Genomic DNA, 16,831 nt, shown 5'->3' with positions numbered 1-16,831 from the left:
GGGGGGGGGCATTGCAAGAGGTCCTTGATCCCAATACGTGTCACACACTCTCCATATCCAAGTATCCTCTTGAGAGATTGATCATCGTTCCTTACCGCGGGTTCGACTATTTGTCATGACTGTTCCTATTTCTTCAGCATCCTGACTCGCAATAAGTCCTTTAAGGCTATGTTCGGATGCACAACCTCATCTTGTCAGGATCCACTAGTCAACCATTGCGACGCCGGAGTAGCATGGGGCGGGGGACATCTCTGCAGCGGCATTAGAAGAGGTAGTATCATTCGGAGTGGGCAGGATCCACTTTACAAAGGACAAAAAACCTGACGATTTGATCGAACGGTGACTGTGCCGCATATCGACATTACTTTTGCAACTGATTGTGCTGCGCCACATAACCAGTTGCCTCGTGCGGGGTTTTCCTCAGAACACAAGACAGGAGCATTGCACACGAGTTAATCTGGTAGGTGTAAAACAAAATGGGTTCGCTTGTCTTCATATGAGTGCACCATTTCATAATTGTGTCTGCCGAACGAACAGGAGGGACATCTTTTTGAGGGTGTGGGAGGGTGTGTGGGTAAAAGGAATCCATTCATGGATCTTGTCTACAGTTTCCGAAACTGGAAGGAGCAGTGACGAACTTGGTTCTTTCCTCGAGGCAAACAAATCCACGGATAGCAGGTGCTCTTGCCATTTCCTCAGATCACATGATCCTTATACTCCTGACGTCCATGAACAAACTGCAACAATGCCATGGTTACTGTTCTCTCTTCGCTTTCTTTGCTCTCTTCGCTCTCTTCACTCTCCAGGCTAGGTTCATTCCAACAAGGACATCTGTCTAAGAATCGATTCATCTCGTTTCAGAACTAAGCTTTTTGATATCTTTTCGCTTGTCATTGGTGCCAGTAAAGGAACTTGTAGCTGTGTTGGGCAATCAGGTAACGAGCTGCGGCTGTCAATACTCCTCGCGTCCTTGTGTTACCACTTGCGATGTCGTCGTTTGGGGCGTCTATGCAGGTGTCTCATACCACAGAGAGTGCTAACGTATGCCAATGTCAACTGCATGCTACAGACACAAAAATGAGCTCCGAAATCATCACCTTGCTTCCATGACAAAGAAACCCAATCATCGACCGACTGAGCCCCCACGTACGGCTTCCTGCATTTGCCACGATTGAAACATTCTACATGGTACATCACTTCCAAGGGATGCGAGATCTCCATGTGCTGCTTCTTTCTTTCCATCGGCTCGATCCGACCCGCCATCCAGGTACTTGTAACGATCTGGATAGCAAGATGCACCACGGCGCTACCGCCATGGTACCTAACACTGGGGTCTCTCTTCTCGTACGTCATTTTTTCCCAGTTTGTCTTACATTGTCTGGAGATTCGAGTCATTTCCTTGTCGCGGTATCCGCTATTCAAATGTCAGCTGAACAGCAAGTGAGCATTGGCCAAGGACAATCGTAAAAAGCTGAAGTTGATCAAAGCAGAACTGAAACTAGAACCTCCGGTCTCAGACATCGAAATAGTCTTGTTTCTATGCTTTCTGGTAAAGCCTTGTCCTACAACACTCTGAAGAGAGAAAGGAAGAATGATCACTTGCTTCCCTCAGTGGATTGATCCATAACTGAATGGTGCGTATGTACTGTATGTCTCATCTCGACATTTAACTTAGAATTAAAGTCCAGGCATACCAGGGGCGTACCCCGAATGCAAATAATGTAGATCTTGATGATCTTCTTTGCGTCCGCTTTACTCGCATCAGTACGCCTCATATTTGGACTGCCGAGCGGTTCTTGTTGGTAACATTTACTTATCTGCGAGGAATCACTTTCTCTTTCGTTTGACCTCCACAACTACATTGAATTTGATACAAGGGTGTCTCACCTTAGTCTGTGATGCGTCAAAATTCCTTCCTACCAATCGTCGAGGCTCCATCCGCCACGCTCGAGTTACACAACCCTGGTTTCTACCTAAATAAAGGATTCAGTAATGACCTTGTAGGTACGTCAGTTGGCTGAGGCATGTTATTCTTGTACAACTTACTCTACTTATTAGGGACATTCCGTGGGGAGCATTACACAAGGGATGCCTGTCGGGCTACCGTGATATGGAGCCTGAAGGAGGGGAACGATGAGTGGGGTTGGATTGGAATAGAGATTCAGACTGGGTTCCAACGTTCAGGTCTGTTTGATTTGGACCCGATGGAAGCGCCCTGGTCGGGACCAGCTACCCTCCTTACGCCGGGCAGATGGAAGTACGACTATGTACTGTACGGAGTACATCTGGTCAGAAATTTCTATGGATAGAAGCCGGACACTGGCAGGTAAACCAAGTGAGGAGGTAAGTAGCATCAGTATCAGCATCCAATACATTGGCAACCGGTGTGTTTCCAGCCACAGATCCTGGTAAACGTCTCCATTACCCAATGGTATGGATAATATAATTTCCGCAGACTTGCCGTTTTCCCGTTGATTTAGTCATAACGGAGGGAATTTCAAGAGGGGAGAAAAATGGAAAGGAAAAACAAACGAAAGGCATCCAGCCAAGAACAAAGAACAAAGAAACAAGACAAGACGCAAGTCATCAGCAATCGACAATCCGCAACCAAAAGTCTACCTACTCCAATCAAACGAAAAAAAAAAAAAAGAGAACAGAGAAACTCGCACCCTAAAAAAAAACATCCATGGACAAACAATCTGTGAGTGGCAGTCTACTTACTTAGGGTTCAGAGATATCTTGCCCTGTGCGCATCTACTGTATGTACATGTACTGTATGTACATGGGCACCGCATGGGCATATTATGTGACTTATGTCCAACACGAACAATTAATCGATCGGCCAAGTCAATGCCAAACGAAAGCCAACATCAGCGCCAGGTTCGATCGATAGGTATGATTCTATCCATATCAACATATCCGATATAATGACATTGTCCGAATACCTGCTTGCTCGTTCGTTTGCTGGCTAGCTGGCTTTGTTTCCTAGATATCTAGGTAGACAGTGACGTAATATCAGCCAGCCGGCCGGCCAGGTAGGTAGGTAATCGAGGAAACTGTAGGTAGAGTTCCATCCATCTATCACCATCAGTACCCCAAAGAGAGGCAACTTTTGAATTGAATCCGTGGACATTGAGCATATCACTAGAACATATTATAACTGTTATAAATATGCTTATGATTATGAATGGGATACCTATGGAATGTGGTACAGTGAGCCTCATTAGAGACATGGATATAGTTTGCCCTCTTGCTAAGTAGCCAGATAGCTAACACCCTTTATTTACAAATATCATCCTCTTTCTCTCTTTCTTCGCACATGGCCTCTTGTCTCTTGCCCACTGCTCTTATGTTTTTTTTTTTCGTTTTGTTTTTGCTCTTATCGATAATCAGTCTGTCAGTCTATATATGTGATATCTGATTCGGTTTCTTTCAACCTATCAGGATTGTTATATAGATATACAGATGGAGGGTAAAGAGATAAATGAGAACATTGCACACTCAGTCCAGTGTGCCTAATAGTATTGATTTGATTTTTTTTATTTGCCTTTTACTCTCATGTAAACTTAAATATATATAAAGGTATGTATATCTCTATCTTCCTGTAGTAAGTTACTACTCAGGCTAAGGAGTAATAAGATCTATATAAGTCAAAACAAATAGAAATGGATGTGATCCAGTTTAATAGGGGAAAAAAAATCATGGATACAAGTAATGAGTATGAAGTCTTATGTGGGTCGGACGATAGACAACTGAATTGATCTATCTATCTATCTATCCATTTATTTAGACGTATCGATACAATTGGGAGGAGGAAGAAGAAGAAGAAGAAGATCAGATATTCAGGTCATAGTTCTATAGTTATGTTCATTTCTGCCTGCCAGTCACAGCGATCTTTTTTTGTCATTGTCATTATCAGTTACTATCTTCAACAACTGTCTAGCTCCACTCACTCACAAAAAAAGGGAATGTACCATGCTGTACTTGCAGCTGCCATCTAGAAAAGCACCAATGGAACTCGTCCGGTCCCTGGTGAGTCCCGAATCGGAAAATGTGTCTGTCATAGATAGAATTAGGATTAGGGTATATACTCGCTTCCTCCTTCCTTGTGGTGAAAGCTCCTCCTCGAAGAAGGAGAGACGAGGATGGTGGTCGTCTTGTCTTGCCTGGCGCATTGCCTTGCCATGCTACTATGAAATGAAGGCTGTGCTCCGCTGTGTTGTCTTCCATGATCGTGCGATGGTGAGGGCTCGACCCTAGCTCGCATGTTATATATATATCCAGGAAAGAACAAACCATCAAGAGGGGGTCCTTGTGATAACTGCCATCTGAGACAGACAACAAAGAAAGCAGTTGCTTTTGCGTTCTTACCGTGGAGTTGCTGTAAAGACTGCAGTATCGATTCGATGATCACAAAAGGCCCGAGTATGGTGGCCTCGTTAGGGTTCTTGGCCTCTTGCTCTTCCAAGGTTGAGAACTCTCCTGGGAACGTGTTCCGTTTGGACGTATTGAGCGCAAAAGAGTCGAAATTCACAGTACAGGGTTCGGGTCTGGAGCCGGCTCTTACAGCATTTCAGGTCCATGAATATCACACCTCCACTGTAAGTAAAGTAAACAGGAATGCCTGCGACAGATAGTTATAAATTTCAAGGTGAGCAAGAACATCAGGGCAGAGCCCTAGCACTGAGCTTGACAACGTGTTATGGCGATGGTGGAAGATATACGTGATAACATGAATTCGGGGTATCGATGAGACGGTGGAATGAACAGGGTTGTTAGATGTGGTGTATCTATCAACAGAATCATAGATAGGTAGGTAGATACCTTATTCAAGACATGAATGAGGGTCGTTCAGAATTTGAGAGTGGATAGGTCAGGGCAGAATATACAGCAGCCCAGGAAGTATCCAGGTAAATGGACTTGGTTGTTGAACAAGTGACAGCAAAGCAGAAAACTAGATGAAATGACAAACACGATATAGTTGGATTGCAAAAGTCGCCGCCTGTATGAGCTAATTCCTTGCAGTTGAGCGCCCCAAAAAGGAAAAAAAAAAGGAGGAAAAAAAAACAGAAATATCCATGGTATACCTATCAAGCCAAGTCCCTGAATATATCGCTGCCAAACAAATAAGCAAAATCTACAACACATATAATATCAGACAGACATGACGACCTTCCAAGGTCATGTCGATGGTATCGAGTTTCCAATACATAAGAACACACCCGTGATGCCGATGCCTGGCCCTGCATAAAACATTCCGAAAAAAAAAAGAAAAGAAGAGAAAGAAAGAAAACGAAATGCTTCTTTCTTCGCATTAACAGTAAAGCTTACTGTGGTGGAATGGGAATCGACTCCCAGCCATGATCCTCCTTATTAAGAACCTGGAGATCCCGGCGAGCGCAGAAGCCGCCGTTGTCAGCGATGCGCTTGACGGTGACAAAAGAACCACCTCCGTCTCTCTCCGCATTAGGTGTCCAGACTTTCTCTTCCACCTGCTGGCCCGCAATCTCCGTGCGACGGGGATTGTAGCTAGGCAAGCCTGCGAGATGGTTGGCAACATAATGAACAACAGAGTACAGCCTCTCAAACCGCCGAGTGAACCAAAGCCAGGAGTGGGATCCGGGATCATAGGAGACCCGCACGTAAGGATTCATGTATATTCCGGTATCCGAGATCTCATCGACACTCGTCGGAGTGTCTTGTATGTCCGCATGGATAAGACAACATTCAGACGAATCCCAGAAAAGATTCGTTTCCGCGCGAAACCGGACAGGACCATGGCGTTCTCCCTTCGGTGGGATATCTATTGTTTTCATGAATCGCCTCTCAGCGGATCGGTCGCGAGGGCGCTTGCTGTCGTGCGACGTCCCGTCCCCTTGAAAATATTTCGCGTCGAAAGCCACCATACCACCCCAGCAACTGCGGACACGGACTGCGTCCTTCTGGTCCAGCACATCTTGTCGACTTTGACCCGCGCCGGCGGACGTGAACCAGGGGTAGAAAGGTAGTCCCATGCTGTATCCCTGCAGATCGCGAGTAGCAAAAGTATCGTAAAATTTAAAGGGGTTGATAAAATCCACTGCGCAAGCGGCTCGATATTGCGTCGCCCCATCATAACCAATTTTTGTGGAAAATAGAAGCTGCACAGCATCCAAGGGGTCAAAATACACGTCGTTCAAGTAGAGGAGTTTATCGTAACGGGTATCAGGGTCTTCGTCAAGCGGTCGCAAAGCTCGGTTCCGGACCTCAGCCAAATATGCGATCCGTTTTGTCCGGACTGACCCATCAGGAAGAGTCACTGTGGGCAGGCCCGCAGGGTTCAAATGTTCTTCAAACACGATGGATTTGTTGCATGGGACGCGCTCGCTGAACTCGTGAAGTGCGCGCCCTCCTTCCTCCCCACTATCGTTCTCGTAGATGCTCAAATACACGTTCTCCTCCCCCAACAGATCGATCAGGTCTAGCACCGCCTGGCCCCATTGCCCTCGTGCCAGCTCCCCTCCCTCGTCGTAGAGGCTGGCAGCGATGAAGACTTTCTCATTCCGGGGGTTACCCCTGCCAGGAGCATTCGACTGCCGGACCGACTGTTGCAGCGATTTATAATGCGACGGCAAATGAGTGTATGAAGGTCGGAAGATGAAGGTCAGGATGACGACGACGACGAGGACTCCTGTGAGGACGTGCAGGACAAAACATATTCGACGAGCATAGAGGCGTCCACAACACGGTGCGCGCCGTCTTGATGCTCGGGGAGAGCGTGTTATGCAACGAAATCCAGAAAGCGATGCTGATAGCAGGCGTGATAAAGGCGACCGTTCCCGTCGGAGAATATTGGGTTTGTTCAGGGGATGGGAGGCGAAGTCGGCATCATCGAGATTGAAGGTTTCTTGAGAGTCAATGGACGACCGCTCGACGAGCTCATACTCGTCGGGATGAAGAAGTCGAACAGACATGGTGAAACATCTCGCATCTAATAGATGGAGAGATTGGCAGCGGAAGCATTATTTCAATGTGGCCCTTTCAAACACAGACGCAACAAAAATAGAATGTCCGCGTCAACGCCACTAAGAGCTAGCAGTAAAGTTTGTTTTTGGCACCACACTAGCACTCAACTCCACTGCGGTACGGAGTAAAGCTGATGTGATGTAGGAAACCCGTTCTACACAGTAGAATTCATTGTCTTCGCAGTATAAACTGTATTTCTGATCGAGCAGTCCTCTTATCAAGGTTCACGATAGGGTAGACTGTAGTCTATACAGTATGGTACCTAATCTTGCCAGAGATCGAGGTACTTCACCATTGTATGGGTATTTTGGCCTGCTGCTAGAATGGCAATAATCTCACCTCTAATAATGTAGATAATAGTTCAGGATTCATCTAATGCAGAATCGAAGGGTTGGTCGTTGGAAAGAGACGCTCAGCGTCGCGCGACCATTGATTGCTGTCTCAGCCCTGCCACAGCCCACACGCGCATTTCCCCAGGGACCGCTTGCCAAGCCCCCTCACAGTTGCTCCTAGCACCATGCGGGGGGCAAAACTGCTGTTCAACCATTATTCAAGGCATTACGACTATTTTACCATGGCAAATGTTAGTATTCTATTCCTGATATTTTATGGGTTTTTTATTGTTTAGAAACCATAAAATATCAGATTTTTTTTTCAATAAAAGGTTAGTGTTTCTCATAAATGTTAGTTTTAAATCTACTGTCGGTCCACATAAAATCACGTGACAGTTTGATATATTAAGCTACCTAGATAGTCTCCCTCGCGACCAAGCAACCTATCTTGAGTTATCTCAAGGAATTACCATAATCGGGGGTCTCCTTCCGTTTCTTCACAAATGAGCCATCCTGACCACTTGCAAGGATACAGCCTCTGTAGGACTCTGATGCCACGACGGCTATTTTGGTGTTGTCCTCGGGTGCAGGATGACGTGCTTGGAGTGACGACGAAAATCTTCCGGGGTTGATATCTTCGACTGCAGTACCTAAATGATCGTTATGATCCCTTCACCATGATGAGAATGTCTTCCGGCGTGGCTGTATCGCTCCGAATTGCTCTCTTTTCTCCAAAATCGCGGGGTGCGTGCCCCCAACGGGCAATGCTACCCCGCATGGATGTTAGTCATACAACTTTCTTGACGGGAAGACGTCACTTGAGACATACGTATATGTGAACAAGAGGCAGCTCCGGATTCTCATGGTAAAGCTCGTTCATAAAAATAATTTCTATGCTATTTCTGCGCTGTCACTCCCAGTGGGCAATTACTGATCGTTTCATACTGGGAGACTGCCGAGTCCTGGATCTCTCACCGTGCGAATTCAACCTGCGAGGCGAATACCTGCTATCCTTCCCCTCGCCCCGATAATTACAACATGCCCGGTTTCACTTTCGTGAACACTACCCAGAAGGTCCCAAGTGATGAGACTATTCCTGTAGAATTTTCTATAACAGCTCCTCCTTCGACGGATATCTGGGCCAAGCCTCCTTCAACCATCAGATTCAATGCGCCCATCCTCTACAAAGCCATTCCGTTAAAGTCCTTCAAGCGGGCACGTGTGGCCATTGCTGCCAACTGGAAGACGCTCTACGACCAAGGTGGCCTCCTTCTGGTCATTCACGGGCCTGGTGACGAGAAGAAATGGATCAAGACCGGGATCGAATTCACGGAAGGCAAGCCACACGTCAGCACCGTAGCGAAGGATAGGTGGGCAGACTGGAGTTTGCTCCCCGTTCCCTCCGGAGGGAATGCAGCCACAATCGAGATCGCCAGGGAATCAGACGGCAGCCTGTGGGTATACTTGGTGGAGGGAATACTGCGCGCTCCTATCAGAGAGGTGACCTGGGCATTTGAGGGTGAGGCGACCGCGGAGTGTTGGATTGGGACATATGCCGCGAAGCCTTCGAAGGAAGGTGGGGATCTGGTTGTCGACTTTCGTCACCTCGTCATTGAGACCGTTGGATAAAAATGGTGTGTTTGAGATTGTCGTCTTCGAATTATGTGTATGCTCCAGATACAGGAGGCCCATACTTGCAACAATTTTCCCTGTAATACTCTCTTCCAAACATCCTTGTAACTCGTAAATTATGTATGATCATTAGCATGCTGTTCTGAATGCTTGTCTCCATAGGCTGTCAAGATCATCAAAAATGACCAAGTGTGGGTCGTGAGTCACTCATTTCATTGGCAATCTGTGTACCGTGCAGGCTCAGGCGCATTGAGCATCATTCCTAGCCGAGTCGGAGTTTATAATGCTAGAAGCCAGCAATTTGGTTAGAATGAAGCGAGAAAAGAAGGGGAAAAGATTTCGTACTGTTATCGGGTCCTTTAGGACTATAGTATCAACACCACACACTTAGCATGTCATTGCATATTGAACGTCCTTGAGCAGTAGAGCCAATGATGCTTCTTTCGATAAGCTGCCAGGAGTTCTTCTGGCCATCCTGCGGCTTCCTGCCTGCATGATCGAGATGACTCACTCCGCAAACACTGTACTCCGTACCATAGCGCAAGGCACGTGCTCCAGCGATCGCGGGTTTGACCTTTTTCGACGGTCGGGCTTAGACATCCCGGCATGGTCAGACCCCGAGTGTCCACTTATACTTGCACATGCTCCATTCGGCCGAAAACAAAAAAATATTATAAGTAAACATTGGCAGCAGTATCTAAATGAAGAGTTCTGTATCCTTAATATGTATCATATAATTGTGAAAGAGACAAGGAAGCAAATATGTATGTACCCGATTCCATACTGTAGGGGCCTGGAGATACCTGCCTAGCGAGGCAGGCGCCCACTGCCAACCAGGTATCCATGATCGGCTCCCGGCCGGAACGGGTACACCCGACATCGTCAAGCCGCTGTCTGCCAAAGCAAGGCATAGCATTTTGTCACGACGACGACGTCCTCCGTAGATCAACAGCACGAATCATGGAACGACAGACGCCAACAGGGCCCACGGATCCACTAGTTCGGTTATGCCGAGTTTCATCCTGAAAGACGCTACAGCGTGTGCAACATTCCGCAGACGTAATTCATAGGCTCGGAGCAGGCGAGCCAAGAGCCCCGGACCCTTCAGCTGATCTTATCATATCTGATCAAACCCCTCCCCTTCGCGCCCAACGAGCCTTGCCACTCACAGTGCAGTCATAATGCAGAGATGACGCGCTTTGTACCACCCACGCCAAATCACTCCTCTTGCAAGGATTCCCATGTGATTCACCACTCATACTTTGCCAAGGATTCCAGGAAGCTTGACAAAAACTTTCTGAAATTGCGCCTGTTTGGCGTCCTGGCCGTGGGGGTGCAAGTCCTCTGAGTGCCAGTGGTATTCTTAGCTGCGGGACATCGGGATAGCAGCGCTAGCCGCCTTCCGATCCCGCGCATTGTCAGGCATCCGACCAGGGTCCCGAGCGCCCGCATCGTGTGGCAGCGATTCTACCCTTTGGGGCCCATGAAGTGAGCAATGTTTATTTTAGCTTCTCCCCCGATTCGTTTTTAATTCTTTTTGTTCTGTTCCTTTTTTACATTTCCCCTTAATCGTCTTGCTCTTCCCCAAATTCACCCCAGAGCACTGGTTGCCTTCCAGCTTTGCGCGCCGTCTCTTGATCTGACTAGTTCAGGTCGAACGACGAAAGCACCAGGGAGACAGACGTTTCGAGACTCCGATCCATCCTATACACCTGATGCCTGGTGACTCCGTGCTACCTACGTTTTCCACGCCCCTATCTCGTTTCCGACCCCGCCATCGGCCTGAAGACCCTCCATATGGACTCTTTTGGATAGCATTTAGGAGGAATATAAAAGAACAGGGCCAAGAAGGAACGGACCTTTTCTTTTCATCTTTTAAGGAGGCTGAGCTGGGCGATCGGCATGAGTATGCTGGACGTATCTTCTAATATCTCTTACGGAACTCTTGATACAGAAGAGCAGATGGGTGACAGGGAGGATGAGCGATTATTACGCCCCCGCTCGATATACGATGTGGACAATGATGCTGGGACGGAAGGAGGAGATACATCGTCCGAAGGCGATGTGCAGGAAGGTGTCCGCAAGATTGAAGCTATCAGTCAGACCTGGACGCAGCGATCTTTGATCGTAGCATACTTGGGGTTGGTAAACCACACCTGGTTCCGACGGACCCCGCTAACCCACTCTAAGGATTTTCTTGATGGCTTTTTGCACATCTCTGGAAGGCCAAACGGTATCGTCATTAGCTGTATATGCGACTAGCTCTTTCAGCAAGCATTCGTTGATATCCACCGTTCTGGTCGTGCAAAATGTCGTCAATGGTAAGGCCCTGATCCTTGGTTGAAGAAATGACGTCGCTCCCATGCGCTAACATCCGGCAGCTGTGATCAAGCCTCCGATGGCGAAGGTAGCAGACGTCTTCGGGAGATTTGAGGCATTCTGCGTCAGTATTGTCATCTATGTACTTGGCTACATCCAGATGGCTGCTTCGACGAACGTGCAAACATACGCATCCGCTCAAATCTTCTATTCTGCGGGATCCACGGGTTTGCAAATCCTCCAACAAGTCTTCATCGCGGACAGCAGCGACCTGCTGAACCGAGCGCTATTTGCGCTTTTGCCCGAACTGCCTTTCCTGCTAACGGTGTGGATTGGTCCCACGATTGCATCTGCGATCCTCAAACAGACTTCGTGGCGTTGGGGATACGGCATGTGGGCGATTATCTTGCCTTCTGCGTTCCTTCCTCTCGCCCTTTCATTGCTGCTGAACCAAAGAAAGGCCAGGAGACTGAGATTGATCAGAACGAAGACGTACCGACGACGCAATTTGTGGGAAATTGTGCGGGCAACTTGGTTCGATCTTGACATGTTTGGGTTGTTGCTGCTCTCAGCTGCTGTTACGTTGATCCTAATCCCGCTAACTCTGGCGGCCAACTCAAATGAAGGGTGGAAAAATGACAGCATTGTAGCCATGATTTCCGTCGGCTGTGTCTGTCTCGTCGTTTTTCCGATGTGGGAGTCGTCGCGACGGCTCGCCCCTAAACCTTTACTCTCTTTACACCTTCTCACAGAAAGGACCGTCCTGGCAGGATGCGCGCTCGCCTTTTTCTATTTCAGTACGTACCATCCTACCCCCGCGTGAGATGTTGTCACTGACTGGTGGTTAGTGGCCTTTTATTTCTCTGTCCAGCCATACCTATACTCCTACCTCCAGGTCGTACAGAACTATGATGTCGCTGTTGCTGGCCGCGTGACCCAGACCTTTGCATTCACTTCGACCATCGCAGCATTTGTGGTGTCAGTACTGATCAAGTATACTGGTCGCTATCGTCTCTTTGTTGTGGCAGGATGTGTCATTTACATCTGCGGTTTGCTCGCCATGATGTTCTACCGCCAAGAAGGAAGCTCTGTCTTGCAGATCCTTGGAACTCAGATCTTGGTCGGCACCGGTGGAGGACTACTCAATGTTCCGGTCCAACTCGGTGTACAAGCATCCGCTCACCATCAGGAGGTGGCCGCGGCCACCGCGATGTTCTTGACAGCACTGGAGATGGGAGGGGCCGTTGGTGCCGCAGTGTCAGGTGCTGTCTGGACTCATCAGATTCCCAGGAAACTGCACATGTATCTGCCTCCGGAAAGCCAAGCGGATGCTGCTGAGATCTTTGGCAAACTCACGAAGGCGCTCTCGTATCCCATGGGCTCGGCCACCCGGATCGCTATCAATCGGGCCTACCAGGAGACGATGAATGGTCTCCTGTGCTTGGCACTGCTTGTTTCCCTTCCCCTGATTCCTTTGAGTTTGTTGATGAGCAACTATGAACTCGACAAGGTAAGAGACCTTCATTTGATGCCATCTGTTCTGGCTATTCTGAGAATTCGCTGACGGCAGTAGATGAGTCAGGGCGGAAAGGGGAAAATTATAGGACGTATCCAGGAGGAAACGTCACCCGAAGGCAGATCCCAGGATGACTGAACGAAGCCCCCTTCCCCGCATTTTTTTTTTCTGCACGACTTGCATTTACTTTTTTTTTTTGTTTTCAGATTCATATTTCCTCCAGTTTCTTGTCGCATTCGTATTCAAGCATCGCGTCGCGTCGTTATTATGCTATGCATTATAGATAGATTTTACGGTTTTTATGACTGTGATGATGAATCTGGTTCATGCCGGTTTTAGTGGGAACCATGGGAACCATTTTTTTATGTCTGTCGTCTAGACTCTAGACCCTGACCCTCTGGGAGGTAGAAAAAGAATTGAGGATAAATTCCCCTTTTGCGCGAAATTCTTTTTTTTTGGTCTGGTTGTTGTCTGTTTGTTTTTACCTGAGGTCATTTTTTCTGGCTCGAATTGGACCTTGGATCCATATCATCGTTTGATGTCTATCCATCATACAACGCAGCAACGGTTTTTTTTTTTAAGATTAAGAAGATGGGGTGAAAAGATCACGAGGTTGTTGAAACCATATGTAATGTACTGCAGACAGAGGGCAGTACTAAATAAATAGACAGAAGAAGGCTTGAATTAGAATAACAAAGTTGAAACTTTCGGCTTGCGTTGGAATAGCGACACATCCAGACAAAGCTTGATCATCAACCTAAATGGATCATCAACGTAGATGGATTCAAACTAGATGAAACTATTACTAGGTTTGATGTTTACTCCAAGTCTGAGTGGAGGAGCGGTGATGGACCGGTGGGAGTCACGCGACTACTAAGTCCGTACGCGTCTGAATCTTGAGATACTCCATACAGACGTGGTAGAAGACAGTAACAGTAGTCTATGAATTTCCTAGGTAAGGAGTACGGTGCCCCGTTCATCCGGTATTATTTCGGCTGAAACCTATGCCTTGTTTTTCTTGTTTCATTTGGCGACCTTAGTTATTGCTGCAAGGAAATATTATTTAAGGATCAAGCGCCTCACGAGAGAATCGAGCCTCTGTTATGAAACTTACGACTGGCCTATCCGATAATGATATTTAAATGATATTTAGGGGTGCCAAGTATTTACAGTGCTGTGATGATCACGATTTAGTCTGTTCCTGAAACAGTTTTACTCCGCAGAAGGGGAGACAGCACCTCACGCGGTGAGTGGAAGGCGCCTAACCTTTTTCTGCAGGTAGTCGGTTGGAAGAAAGCAAAACCAATAACTGCATCCAATTGCCATGCTTTGGATTACCGTTGGCAGTTGGCGCATGCCCTTTCTTTAAGAAGGCACAAGGTTGATGATCATGCAACAAACACAGCGTCGTCACAGGGGGAAGAGGATGGAACCCGATAATCTTGAGAGGGGGATGCACACAGACAATTTGAAACCCACGGGCCGCGATTTGCACAGTGCGAATAATATTATCATATCTCCGGAGAGGTGGGAGCTAGCCAGACTTAGTCTGAATTGATGGAACTGAAGTCTGAGCGAGCCACACACCACAGGCCACTGCACCCACCAGTAGTGACGGTGGAGAATGGGCGGGAGAAATTGATCAAGAAAGAGTCCAGAGGCCAGTGGTGTCGTGGTGTAGGAGAAGACAGAGTGCGAAGAGTGAATAATAGAGGGTTGGGTTTGGGTTGGTTTGTTTGGAGAGGGGGGCATTCGCTGGCACTTGGGTGCTGTCACAGACTCTTAATTAGCAGTTTGATTCGAGTTAATAATTAGGGAGTTTCTGCCAGACCGACTGCAAGAGTTACCTAGGTACCTCAGGCTAAGGCCCCAACGCCGCCGTCACATTTGGGTTGTGCTCACCTCCCTGGAATAATCCATGTGCCATCTGCAAGTAGTTAGGCCGTTACTACATTAACTGCAGGCTGTCTGCTGCTTTTTTTTTCTCCTTCCCTTTTCTTCTGTGAAGGGACTTGCTTCTTCACTCCAAGCCGAATAGTGACTCGATAGCTGCTTGGTGGGCCCCTTAGCTATCACCTTCATTATCTAATCCCCTGCCGCGTGCCGACAGGGTTCTAGTTCTCGACTCCCGAAGCCTACCATCGCCCGCCCGCACTGCCCCTTCGAGGACCCGGAGTCCGCCTTTTCCATCCACCAGAAGACCCAGGGCGCCACCGTGAGGTATCCCATCTCCCACTGCAGCAGGCCTCTACAAGCTCGTCTTGTCAACCTGTTGATTCTGCCCCAAATTCTATCTCCAACAAGTGCGTTTGACCTCCCTTTGTTCTCGCAGGCGGCGGATGCCTGTAGGCTCCGTGTGAAATTCCCTCCCCCCCAGGGTCTTGCGTCTGGAGACAACCTCAATCAAAATAAGCTAACCGTGCAGGCTACTCTCTTGCAGCTCCCTACCTCTTCTGCATCTGTGTCTTCCATCAAACATCTACACGGGAGATATTCGACAAGAGCCACAGTCTCCTGACCCCATTCCGGACCGCGTTGGTCCTCCACTATCCTCTCCTATCCTATCGTGTACTGCTGTCTAACCTGCGCACCTCCCAACCCCACAAGAGTCACCACGCCAGCAGAGTGCCCCTTCTTGACCTCCATCCTCACAACGCAGCGCCACACAAAAGAAACACGACCCAATAGCACAGCTACCTTTTTCTAAAAATCCTGCTTACTGCTCTTTTGGCGTTTGTGTGACAGACTCAGCAAGGAAAGACAAAAATGGTTGTTGCCACGATTAAGTGCGTATTGCCCCTCTTATCGCCTAATGCATCCCACACACTCCCTATAAGAGGTCAAATGCACGTTCAGAACTTTCGTGATCATGATCTAACAAGGGTTTCTTTACAGATGTGTGGTTGTTGGAGACGGTGCTGTCGGGAAAACATGTCTGCTGATCTCCTACACGACGAACAAGTTCCCCTCTGAATATGTCCCAACAGTCTTCGACAATTATGCCGTGACTGTGATGTAAGTTCGGCAATGAATTGATCTCCTCTGGTGGCCCCTGTATGTGTCTGTGAGAAAGAACATGAACTGATCAGGGTGTCTTTCCCAACACCAGGATTGGTGATGAACCCTACACTCTGGGGCTTTTTGACACTGCTGGACAAGAAGACTATGACCGCCTCCGGCCCCTTTCATATCCACAGACAGATGTCTTCCTTGTCTGCTTTTCCGTGACCTCTCCAGCATCCTTTGAGAACGTCCGGGAAAAGTGGTTCCCAGAAGTCCACCACCACTGCCCAGGTGTGCCATGCCTCATCGTTGGCACCCAGACCGATCTGCGTGATGATCCAGTGGTCCGTGAGAAGCTAGCCAAACAGAAGATGCAGCCTATCCGCAAGGAGGATGGTGATCGGATGGCAAAGGAGCTGGGTGCTGTCAAATATGTGGAATGCTCGGCGTTGACGCAGTACAAGCTGAAGGATGTGTTTGATGAGGTATGATCACATGTCCGGGGCATCTGATAGCCTTTTGCTCCAATCTTACTCTATTGTGCGTAGATGCTGACGTGTTTCTTTGAACAGGCCATTGTTGCTGCGCTCGAACCTGCCCCCAAGAAGAAGTCCAAGTGTGTCCTTCTGTAGATACCAGAATGGAGATACAAGTTCAACGCTTCTGGTTGGTCTAATTTTTGCAGTCCTATTTAGGGTTCGATTTGACTAAGCTTCTGAAGTAGATACGTTGGAATTGGTTTTGGGAGGATTGAAAGCATGATGGCCTAGACATTATTCCATCTTCACCTCTGCAAGGTCGTCTTTTTTGCCCCCATTGGCTTCCTGGCTCGTTCTCGCGGCCGCGCGATTCCTGGTAAGCCAATGCTTGTCGTTGGATACGTTCTTCGACCAGCCGTTATTCCTATAGTCTTCGGCCCTCTTTTCCTTGATCTTCTTGTTCTGTCGAGATACCGCCATCTTCCCGTTTCTTCGGTTTTCGAAAGATTCCCTGAGCTATCATCAAGCAACCCGATCGTCTCGTG

The 16,831-nt window shown here is 48.0% G+C and overlaps 5 protein-coding genes across 5 annotated transcripts; 4 read left to right on the top strand and 1 right to left on the bottom strand.

Annotated features, from left to right (window-relative positions):
- Window positions 1-2,433: 2,433 nt before the first annotated feature.
- Window positions 2,434-2,928, top strand: VTN77DRAFT_6204 (uncharacterized protein; the record flags this gene model as incomplete). The annotated part of the gene is made up of 2 exons (XM_069422457.1): window positions 2,434-2,462; window positions 2,505-2,928. The coding sequence occupies 2 exons, from the start codon at window positions 2,434-2,436 to the stop codon at window positions 2,926-2,928; spliced, it is 453 nt and encodes a 150-aa protein (XP_069276319.1).
- Window positions 2,929-5,327: 2,399 nt separating this feature from the next.
- VTN77DRAFT_6203 (uncharacterized protein) lies at window positions 5,328-6,953 on the bottom strand (the record flags this gene model as incomplete). Its single annotated transcript, XM_069422456.1, has 1 exon — window positions 5,328-6,953. One exon carries the CDS (start codon window positions 6,951-6,953, stop codon window positions 5,328-5,330), a length of 1,626 nt encoding a protein of 541 aa, XP_069276318.1.
- Window positions 6,954-8,375: 1,422 nt separating this feature from the next.
- Window positions 8,376-8,966, top strand: VTN77DRAFT_6202 (uncharacterized protein; the record flags this gene model as incomplete). The annotated part of the gene is made up of 1 exon (XM_069422455.1): window positions 8,376-8,966. The coding sequence occupies one exon, from the start codon at window positions 8,376-8,378 to the stop codon at window positions 8,964-8,966; it is 591 nt and encodes a 196-aa protein (XP_069276317.1).
- Window positions 8,967-10,871: 1,905 nt separating this feature from the next.
- On the top strand, window positions 10,872-12,942 carry VTN77DRAFT_6201 (uncharacterized protein; the record flags this gene model as incomplete). Its single annotated transcript, XM_069422454.1, has 5 exons — window positions 10,872-11,110; window positions 11,160-11,290; window positions 11,351-12,085; window positions 12,137-12,798; window positions 12,862-12,942. 5 exons carry the CDS (start codon window positions 10,872-10,874, stop codon window positions 12,940-12,942), a joined length of 1,848 nt encoding a protein of 615 aa, XP_069276316.1.
- Window positions 12,943-15,570: 2,628 nt separating this feature from the next.
- Window positions 15,571-16,439, top strand: VTN77DRAFT_6200 (uncharacterized protein; the record flags this gene model as incomplete). Its single annotated transcript, XM_069422453.1, has 4 exons — window positions 15,571-15,590; window positions 15,700-15,819; window positions 15,914-16,292; window positions 16,380-16,439. 4 exons carry the CDS (start codon window positions 15,571-15,573, stop codon window positions 16,437-16,439), a joined length of 579 nt encoding a protein of 192 aa, XP_069276315.1.
- Window positions 16,440-16,831: the final 392 nt, after the last annotated feature.

Source organism: Rasamsonia byssochlamydoides (genome assembly GCF_041956645.1).
Source record: "Rasamsonia byssochlamydoides strain NRRL 3658 unplaced genomic scaffold VTN77scaffold_47, whole genome shotgun sequence".
NCBI classification, from domain to species: domain Eukaryota; kingdom Fungi; phylum Ascomycota; class Eurotiomycetes; order Eurotiales; family Trichocomaceae; genus Rasamsonia; species Rasamsonia byssochlamydoides.
The sequence above is the reverse complement of the archived record's forward strand: the minus strand, read 5'-3'. Positions and strand labels throughout refer to the sequence as shown.